This window comes from Rhinoraja longicauda, chromosome 26 (assembly GCF_053455715.1).
Source record: "Rhinoraja longicauda isolate Sanriku21f chromosome 26, sRhiLon1.1, whole genome shotgun sequence".
Lineage (NCBI taxonomy): Eukaryota > Metazoa > Chordata > Chondrichthyes > Rajiformes > Arhynchobatidae > Rhinoraja > Rhinoraja longicauda.
In genome coordinates this window covers 19,996,054-20,006,812 of record NC_135978.1, presented here as the reverse complement: position 1 = coordinate 20,006,812, position 10,759 = coordinate 19,996,054, and the positions used below count along the sequence as shown (strand labels likewise).

General features: G+C 43.9%; 1 protein-coding gene across 1 annotated transcript; it reads left to right on the top strand.

Moving 5' to 3' along the window:
- Positions 1-318: 318 nt before the first annotated feature.
- On the top strand, positions 319-10,539 carry LOC144606389 (schlafen family member 13-like). The gene is made up of 4 exons (XM_078422430.1): positions 319-1,318; positions 1,445-1,573; positions 6,154-6,913; positions 9,690-10,539. Exons 1-4 carry the CDS (start codon positions 319-321, stop codon positions 10,495-10,497), a joined length of 2,697 nt encoding a protein of 898 aa, XP_078278556.1. The 3' UTR covers positions 10,498-10,539.
- Positions 10,540-10,759: the final 220 nt, after the last annotated feature.

Genomic DNA, 10,759 nt, shown 5'->3' with positions numbered 1-10,759 from the left:
AATCTGTGATGATATCAGATCTAGTAAATGGTGGTGGAAAATTAAACAATTACTGGAGAACACCCCCCAGCCTTGTGGTTGGAGTGGCCCAGTGAAGCAGTGGTGTGCAGTGAAGAAAACACTGAGCATTCATGAACCTGTTCACCCACAAGTGCTAAATAAATACTCTGTCCTGAGATTCCCACTGCAAAGCATTAATTTCTCACACATTGAATGACATGGACACATATGCAATGAGACCTTTAACCACAATGGGAAGTTGGATATTGCTGTTGAGTTTCCATCTGATACATTTCCTATGTTATGTTTTATTCCAGGATGGCTCTTGAGAGCATACGATTGAGAAAGACCCCGTATCCGGACCTGGTGCTGGATGCAGGCACTGCAGACTTTGGAGAAAAGCATAGGAAAAACATGAAAGACCATTCCTTGAAAAAGGCGCAGTGCAGAAATTTAGTTATAGCGGCATGTGCCCTTTTAAATTCTGGTGGTGGAATCATTCATGTGAAAGTCGGGAATGAGGATTACAACCAGCGCACTGATGCAATTGGATTAGATATAGAAACAGAAATTCACAGTTTGGTAATAAAGCAGCCATTCGTAGAATTCATGCAGCAAGGTACCACCATGTGGATTTTTGTGCAGTCTTGGATCAGTAGCATTAATGAAAAGAGTAAATTGCCAAGGTTGTGTTCTATAGCAAGCAATGTTTACTGTAGGAGAGGCACTCAGTGTATTCAATTAAGTCCCCTTGAAGTGGAGGAATTATTCCAAACAAAATCCACTTCATCCCGAAGTAGTGATGACCCTAAATGTAGGAATACTGAGTTAACTTTTGATATGTTAGTTCAAAATGAATTTCAACATGGTGCCGATTTCGGTATCGGTGAATCTGAACACATTGAATTTAAAGATTTTTCAGGGGAAAGGATATCCAACAGGATAAATGAAGTAATTCCAACATTAATGTCTTCCTTTGCAAATGCAAATGGTGGGTATATATTCATAGGTGTCACTGATTCGAGGGTAGTTGTTGGATGTAATCTTGAAGAACCTAAAAGTTTTATATCCAACATTGTCAAAAGAAAACTCAAGATTGTAGATAATTGTTCCTGTCGAAGGGACATTGCATACACATTTAAAGCTGCCAGTGTTATGAAGGGATCAGAAGTTGTTGGCTCTTTGATAATGTTATACATTGAGCAGTCATGCTGGGTAGTGTTTGCTGCCAATCCTGACAGCTGGACAGTAGAAGATGACCACGTTAAGAGAATGGAATCTACTAAATGGACTGAGATGTTGTTGGCTAAAGATCCTGGTAAGTGCCTGTTGTCTAAAATCTTTTGATTTTCACCCCACACAGTGGAAATATTCAAGTGTAATAAAGTTAAATTCTCCGGCTTGCTGGTGAGGTATACTTTTGAACATTTTATCTTTCCTGCAGAGATGGAAGAAAAATGTATGAATTTTAAGAAGGAATTAAGTGTGACTGCATCACCACCAAAGTGTATGCCTGTGTTTTCACTTGGAGGGGATGACTCTTTGGACAAGATAGTACAAAAGCTCTATAAAGGTTTGAAGCAACAGTGATTTTTTTTCATTGTTTCAATTGTGCTTTATTATCACATGCAAAATACTGAAGTTCTTTTTGAGTCGCCAGTTTGGCACCATTTCCAAAGACCTGTCCGTGTGTTTGGTCTTTGTCTGGGTTGTTCAGCGAACCGATGCCCCTAACCTAAGCTGGTCACCTTTGTTGAATGGGGGCACCTCCTGCAGCCGACTTTGAAGGCGTGGAAGGTAAGTCCCGGGTCCCTCTCCGACTGGCCCTTGTTCCTCGTGATCGTCATCGCTGGCTCCCTCTTCTTCAGTACTCTGGTCTCTGGAGGACGAGCAGGGGCTGGGCTGGGCGCGGCACCTTCCCCCCACTAGAGGCCGCGGCCACTGAGACTTTCTGCGGGTTCCCGGTTCGGCGTCGGACGAGCCGGATGTGCTGCCGGGCATGGCTGCGGCACCCAGGGAGGCCCCCTGTAGTAAATGCCATAGAGTCGCGCAACATGGAAACAGGCCATTCATCCCACCATGTCCACGCTGACCAGTGGGAACCATTCCATATTAATCACATCTTCTAGTACTTAGCCTGCATGCCAAGGCAATTCAAGCGCTTGTCTAGACATTTCTTAAATGTTCTCAGCGACTAGGTTTCTACTGCTCTCTCAGGCAATGTATTGCAGGTACTTGCCACTTTGATGAAGGAAGCCCCCCCTCTCTCGACTCCCCTCTCAGATCTCTTCTTGCCCCTTAGTGCAAATCTACTTCACTGAGTTTTATCTACCTCTGAAAACATTTCCTGCTGTCTCTCCCAACCTCCACATCTCATAATTTTGTGTTGCTCTTCTATTTCTTCGTAAACTCCAGGGAAAACAGACCTAGCCTTCCCAGTCTCTTCTCGTACTGAAATACTCTAGCCCAGGCAATTTCCTGGTGAAACTCCTCTACATCCTCTCTCACATCCTACCTATAGTGTAGTGACATAACTACATACACAGTATTTTATGCTAATGTCTGAACAGACATGGGCAGCACGTTGGCTCAGAGGTAGAGTTGCTGCCTAACAGCGAATGCAGCGCCGGAGACCCGGGTTCGATCCCGACTACGGGTGCTGTCCGTATGGAGTTTGTACGTTCTCCCCATGATCTGCATGGGTTTTCATCAAGATCTTCGGTTTCCTCCCACACTCCAAAGACGTACAGGTTTGTAGGTTAATTGGCTTGGTAAATGTAAAAGTTGTCCCTAGTGGGTATAGGATAGTGTTAATGTGTTGGGATCTCTGGGTCGAAAGGGTCTGTTTCCACACTGTATCTCTAAACAGTATTTTATGAAGTTGGGCCATCACCATCCTGCTCTTGTATTCAGTACCATGACATGAAGACCAGTATCCCAAATGCCCTTTTAACGATGTCATCTACCACATTACTGCCAACAAGAATGATTGGACTTTTACATCAAGGACCTTCTGTTCCTCAATATTCCCTGCACCTCAACCACTCGTGGTGTACGGCCGTGCCTCATTAGTATTCCCAAAATACATCGCCGCACGTTTATCAGCATCAAACTCCACCTGCCCATTTCTCAGCCCAATTCACTGACATCAATATCTTCCTTTGGCCCAAGACTATCCTGTACACTATCAACAACTTCACTAATTTTGTGTGTCATTTGCAAAGTTATTGATCATGCCGTTACATTCTCATCCAAATTATTTACATTCATTACCACTCGTCATGGATATTCAATCACAAAAATAACCCTATACATCACCCTCTGTCTTCTATTCCAAACCATTTGGATCCAATTTACCAACTTGCCCTGGATTTAGGAACAGTCGCCGATGCAGGGTTTTGTGGAATTCCTTATTGAAGTACATGTAAACCACATCTACTCATGTTTATCTATCAATACATGTTAGCTACTCAAAAAAATTAAATCAGATTTTGTTAGACAGGATCTGTCCTTGACAAAGCTGGCTACCTCTGATCAGCCCCTACCTATCCAGGTGATCAATAACCCTGTCATCTAGGATTTTCCATCTTCCCCACTACTGATATGAGGCTCATGGGTCTATAGTTAACAGGCTTTTCCCTGATATGCTTCTTGACAATAGGAACCACATTTGCCATCCTTCAGTCATGTCACATGGACAATTAAAAAATCTCATCCAGAGCCCCAGCAATTTCTTGCTTGCCTGCCATTGCAGCTTGAGATACAGCTCATTTGGTCATTTAAACCTGCTAAGGCATCAAGTACCTCCTCTTTGTTTGTGGAGGCTTGCAATCGAATTTCTCCTTCCAAATGTCTGAACCATCCAACTACAAAGTCTGCTCTGTGAATACCAACAAAATTAATTCAGATTTTGTTAGACAGGATCTGACAATCAAGGGGCGTGGCTGCGTTCTGCAGCTGCGGCTCACCGGCAGTCTCTCTGTCTTTTTGTTTTTGTCTTTTGTTATTGTTTAAATGTATGTTTTGATTTATTTTTAGCTCTGTATATGTGGGGGGTGGGGGAAACCTTGTTTTCTAATCTCTTCCTCAACGGAGATGCGACCTTTACCGTGTCGTATCTCCGTTCGCGCTACGGCCTAACACTGGGGAGTCGGCGGCCTCCAGCTGGGATCGACCTTGAAGACTCTGGTCGCAGGGCCTGGACTTACCATCTCAGAGGCTTCGGCCGTGGGCCCTGCAGACCACAACATCGGGAGTTCGCAGGTCCCTGGCTGGTGACCGGCTTTCGGGAGCTCCAGCCGTAGCAGCTTCGACCGCCCCGAAGCGCGAGGTTTGATTGACCCGCTCGCAGGCCCCTCATCGCCCTGCGTGGCCTGGCCGCGGCACTTTCCATCGCCCGGTGTGGGCTCAGGACCTTCATCGGCCTGCTCGGCTCGGCCCTGGGGACTTTCCATCGCCCGGTGGGGGCTTCAAAAGTCGGGAGCCTCGATCGCCTCGTGGCACCACGGGAGAAGGATGAGGAGGAGATAAGACTTTTCTTTGCCTTCCATCACAGTGAGGGTGTGCCTGGAGCAATCACTGTCATGGCTGTTTGTGTTAAAATTGTAATTGTGTGTCTCGTGTTTTTATTGTCTAATGCCGGACCCTGACGTGAGAGGACGCTGGCGCTATTTGTTCGCCGCTTTTCCGTCAGGATAGTTCGTCTGTTTGTTTTTATGTCATGACTGTTTTTGTAAAGCGTATTTGAGCACTTGGAAAATCGCTATATAAAATAAATGTTTATTATTATTATAAAATTAATTCATTTTAGTCCCCGTATATATGGTCTAGCTTCCCAATGGATCCTACTCTTTCCTGGTTATTTTTTTGCCGCTGACATTTGTTGAACCTGATTTGCCTTCCTAATTTTCTTACTTTAGTTTAGACATGCAGAGATACAGCGCGGATATCCTTTCGGCCCCACCGAGTCCGCGCCACCCCCGCACACTAAAACTAAAACACACACTTGAGATGATTTACAATTTTACCAAGCAAATTAACCTACAAACCTGTACGTCTTTGGAGTGTGGGAGGAAACCGGAGCTCCCGGAGAAAATCCACGCATGTCACGGAGAACGTACAAATTTCATACAAACAGCACCCATTGTCAGAATGGAACCCGGGTCTCTGGCACTGTAAGGCAGCAACTCTAGAATTAGATTCAGATTTACTTTAACTATGTCTGCCGCTGCCATTTCATGACTCCAATTAGCCTTCCTAATTTCCTTATTTATTTTCTCCCGACACTTTTTATATCCTTGATGGATTTCTACACCTACCATATGCTTTTTTTCTCTTTATCCTCACCTGGACATCCAGGGTTTCCTGTACCTGTTAGCCTTGCTTTCTATCCTGGCAGGTACATATTGGTCCTGAACTCACGCTATTTCATTGAATGCTTGCAATTATGCAGATGTAGACTTACCTGTAAGTGGATGCTCCCAGTGTTGCCTTTGCCCAGTAAGTTGCAACTGATAATGCAACTAAATAGGGTTATGGTGAGTGAAGGGACAACATATCTCTTCAGTCATGAGATGTTACTTAATGTGACCAAGAAATAGAGGTTCAATTGAAAAAGAACATGTCCAAACAGAAGATAGACACAAAGTGCTGGAGTAACTCAATGGGACAGGCAGCGTCTGTGGAGAGAATGAATGCGTGATGGTTCGAGTTGAGAGCCTACTTCAGACTGCTGTCCATACAGATACTGAAAGATAAACAAAGAGGAAAAATGGGATTACATTATGAAAGAAAATAAATTTAATGTTTGACATTTTTAACAATAGTATTTCACTCGTGTGAAGGAATGATATCACACTAGTTTGCTCATTTTTGTGTATAAGATTTTTGGTCGTTGATAAATGTGTTATTAAAATGATACTTATACAATTAAGTACCTTTCTTTGGCAGATTTACTGAATGTGAATGTTCAGGATAGTGATGAAACTCTGGGAGGTTGGCAGTGAACTGCCGTTTCCATGTAGCAAAACATGTGGCAATTTACAAAGCTCAGGTTACCTCAACCCAATGACCTAGTTGGAGCAAGTTGTTCTAATGCTATTTAGTACCTTTGTCATCAGTTTAATAATGCAGTTTTCACTCTATCATTTTCAGAAGACGGTAATTCATTTAGTGGAATCAAAACATATCCAGAATCGGTCTATGAAGAACTAATTTATGATCATCCAAATTTGAAAAGCCTGCTCCCTGGAATGAAACCTGAAGGAAGAGAAGGGATTCTGATATTCTCCAGAAGCTGGGCTGTTAATATTAACTTACCAGGGCACCCAGGTGTAATATGCGATGCCCTGCTCCTGGCCACGGGCGGAGCTCCACTGCTCTATACTATTGTCAAAGAAGAAAACGAGGCAATAACTGAATATTCAAGAAGCAAGGCCATGACCATCAAACAAAAGCTGGTGAATGTGGGTGGATATGCAGGAAAACTCTGTGTCATTCATAAAATCCTTCACTATGTAGACCCTGAAATGGCTGAAGATGGTAATGCAAGCAGTCAGCAGCAGACTGAGAATGTGTTACCAGTTCGGTACCCACCGAGTTATGAAGACTTAACACAAGATGACATCACAAAATTGCTGAAAGCAGTCACCATTGTTAATCTACATTTCACGTCTGTCCTAAGTGATAAGATTGGCAGTGAATTTTTCAATCTACTATCATTGCAACAATTTGAGATTCTTGATTCAAAACACGACATTAAGAAATGTAAAAAACTGTTCATACATGGTCTTCCTGGAACTGGCAAAACAGTTATGGCCGAACAACTCGTCAGAAGAATTATCAACACCTTCCGCTGTGGAAAAGATGGAGTTCTTTACATTTGTGAAAATAGTCCTTTGCAGATAATTATGAGGTAATATCTGCATTTCTACCATTGCAAGTTCTAGCATTACAATTTATTTGGCGTATAGTGTGGAGTTCTGGTCGCCCCATTAGCGAAAAGATGTGGAGGCTTTGGAGAGGGTGCAGAGGAGGTTTACCAGAATACTGTCTGGATTAGAGGGTTCCAGCGACTGGCAAAGGTTGGATAGATTGGATTGGTTTCTCAAGAACGTTGGAGGTTGAGGGGAGACTTGATAGAAGTCTATAAAATTATGAGAGGCATAGATAGGGTAGACAGTCAGAATATTTTCCCCAAGTGGAAATGTCCAATAATAGAGGGCGTATCCATAAGGTCAAGGTTTAATGGCGATGTGTGGGGCAAGCTTTTTTTACAAAGAATGATTGGGGCCTGAACACATTGGCAGGGGTGGTGGTGGAGGCACATACAATGGTGGCATTTAAGATCCTTTTAGATAGGCTCATGGAAGTGCAGGGAATAGAGCACTTTAAATGGATTATGTGTAGGCAGATAAGATCTGCAAATGGTGGTGCATGTATGGAACAAACTGCCAGAGGAGGTAGTTGAGGCAAGGACTGTCCCTTCGTTTAATGAACAGTTAGACAAGTACATGGATAGGACAGGTTTGGAGGGATATAGACCAAGTGCAGGCAAGTTGGATTAGTGTAGCTGGGATATTGTTGACCAGTTTGGGCAAGTTGAGCCATAGGGCCTGTTTCCCCACTCTATCACTCAATTTGTGTTACTTGGCATCACGGTTGGCACAAGCATTGTGGGCCGAAGAGCCTATTGGTGTGCTGTACTATTCTGTGAGAGTTCTCTATCTTCAAAATAGACAGTTGTATTTGATAGCCATAGAGCTGTACAGCATGGAAACAGCCACCATGCACATGTTGACCAAGTTGCCATTCTAGCCTTGTCCCATTTGCCTGCATTTGGCCCATAACTCTAACCCTTTCTACCCATGTATCTGTCAAAATGTAGGTCAGTCAGCTCCTCTGACTGACCTACCTTTCCATTTCTGCTCCTACTTGCCGTGGCTCTGGGAGTAATCCAGAGATTACCGCCTTTGAGATCCTGTTTTTAACTTGTAATTTGGAAAATCTCACTATCCTATCGATAATCCTTATTGGTCTGGTCGATATCTTGACCTCGTCTACCTTGTTATGTTCATAATCAACATTGTAGACTGAAAAGATTTTTTTTAAATCCTTTACTTCAGGATGTCCAAACCCACTATGAAATGTAGTCCAACAGAACCTGACAACCATTTTGTACAGAACAAGGGATCAGGAAGCAGTAATGTGATAACGATCAGTCAGTCCATTTGTGACGGACAAATGTTGGCCAGGACTCCAGAGATAACTCCCTTGTCCTTTGAGTTTGCCTCATGGCACATGGGTCCTGGCTTCACATCTCATCCAAAGGATGTTGCAACTGCTTTGGAGTATCACTGGATATTGTTGTTCAGGTTTCTGGAGTTGAATCTACAAACTGAGATGAGACAAAGCCACAGCTGGCAAGCTTTCCATTGCAGTCCTGCAGAAACATCTGCACAAGTATTAACTATGTGCCCAGATGCATGAAGACTTTCACTATTTATTGCTTCTGAAATTTTATTTTTGACACATATCATGTTTTTTAAATATAAGAAAATAACTGCAAATGCTGGTAGAAATCGAAGGTATTTATTCACAAATGCTGGAGTAACTCAGCAGGTCAGGCAGCATCTCAGGAGAGAAGGAATGGGTGACGTTTCGGGTCAAGGCCCTTCTTCAGACTGATGACAGGGGGGCGGGACAAAGGAAGGATATAGGTGGAGACAGGAAGATAGAGGGAGATCTGGGAAGGAGGAGGGGAAGAGAGGGACAGAGGAACTATCTAAAGTTGGAGACATCGATGTTCATACCACTGGGCTGCAAGCTGCCCAGGCGAAATATGAGGTGCTGTTCCTCCAATTTCCGGTGGGTTTCACTATGGCACTGGAGGAGGCCCATGACATAAAGGTCAGCCTGGGAATGGGAGGGGGAGTTGAAGTGCTCGGCCACCGGGAGATCAGGTTGGTCAATGCAGACCGAGCGCAGGTGTTGAGTGAAGCGATCGCCGAGCCTGCGCTTGGTTTCGCCGATGTAAATAAGTTGACATCTAGAGCAGTGGATGCAATAGATGAGGTTGGAGGAGGTGCAGGTAAACCTTTGCCTCACCTGGAAAGACTGTTTGGGTCCATGGATGGAGTTGATGGGGGAGGTAAAGGGACAGGTGTTGCATCTCGTGCGGTTGCAGGGGAAAGTGCCCAGGGTTGGGGTGGTTTGGGTAGGAAGGGACGAGTGGACCAGGGAGTTACGGAGGGAACGGTCTCTGCGGAACGCAGAGAGGGGTGGGGATGGGAAGATATGGCCAGTGGTGGGGTCGCGTTGTAGGTGATCGAAGTGTTGGCGGATGATTTGTTGGATACACTGGCTGGTGGGGTGGAAGGTGAGAACGAGGGGGATTCTGTCCTTGTTGCGAGTGGAGGGAGGGGGAGCAAGAGCGGAGCTGCGGGATGTAGAAGAGACCCTAGTGAGAGCCTCATCTATAATGGAAGAGGGGAAGACCCGTTTCCTGAATAATGAGGACATCTCTGATGCCCTAGTGTGAAACACCTCATCCCGGGCGCAGATGCGGCGTAGACGGAGGAATTGGGAGTAGGGGATAGACTTTTTGCAGGGGACCGGGTGGGAAGAAGTATAGTTTTTTAAATAATATTTTATTGAATTTTTAATAATATATTATTGAATTTTAATTTTAGCCGAAGATTGGAATGTACGTGTGTTACAAGGAAAACGTTTATGAAGCAGGAGTTTCCAAGTGTGAAACATATCATTGTTGATGCGGCTCAAAACTTCCGCATTGAAGATGGTCTCTGGTATGAAAAGGCTGAGGGTCTCAGAACAAAAGAAGAAACGCATCCTAATGGACCAGGAGTCTTCTGGATTTTCATGGATCATTTCCAAACTTCCCACATTTTTAAGACTGGGTTACCCAGAATTGATTCACAGGATCCAAAAGAGGAGTTGACAATAGTGGTTCGGAATGCAAAGGAAATACAAAATGTTGTCCTTGAACATGTCAAAAAGAGTTTACAATCTGGGAAAGAAGGATCTAGATTTCTGGAAGACCTAGCTCAAAGTGCCATTTGCAATCACTCATTTGGAGGGGTGGCTACGATTAATGATAAAATGACACACGAGGAGATTGTTAGCAACTTAGCTGAGCAAATACAATTGTACTTTAAGGAAGGCTATGCACCTAAAGATATAGCCATCCTGTGCAGTATTCACACAGAATGTGACAGGTACCGTGAACCACTACTGGCATTGCTTAATACACGTTTAGTAAGTGCAGAGGAAATACGGGAAAATGCTATTGTCCTAGATAGTTTCCGCCGATTTTCAGGCCTAGAAAGGTCAATTGTATTTGGCATCAACCCTGTACCTCATTCAACACAGAGCGAACTAACTCCTAATATTATGGTCTGTGTGGCTTCGCGAGCAAGGACAAAACTTCATATATTTTATGAAGGTCCCTCTCCTCTTGGCTCTATGCATAATAATTGAATCTGAGGTCGCTTTTAAAGGGGTGGGATAATTATTGATGATACAAGACAATTCTTAACATTTAATGTGGGTGTGGTAGTAAAGGGTGGGTGTTGCTTCAAAGAGTGCAGTTTCTAACAGAATGCAAAGGTTTGGACTTGTTAAGTGGGAGATAAGAGCTGCTTCTTTGGTGTTTTATTTAAAGCAGGATTAAATTAATAAACATCTGCATGAACGGTTTGTAGATTAGGATAGTGCTAAATCCCTGTATGAGAGGGCAGTG

What these genes read in the sequence shown, in the direction of transcription:
- LOC144606389 (XM_078422430.1), top strand. Translation starts at nt 319, where the DNA reads ATGGCTCTTGAGAGCATACGATTGAGAAAGACCCCGTATCCGGACCTG. An exon ending in GTTGTTGGCTAAAGATCCTG is followed by an intron (nt 1,319 to 1,444) that starts GTAAGTGCCTGT and finishes TCTTTCCTGCAG; the next exon opens with AGATGGAAGAAAAATGTATG. An exon ending in CCTTTGCAGATAATTATGAG is followed by an intron (nt 6,914 to 9,689) that starts GTAATATCTGCA and finishes TTTTAATTTTAG; the next exon opens with CCGAAGATTGGAATGTACGT.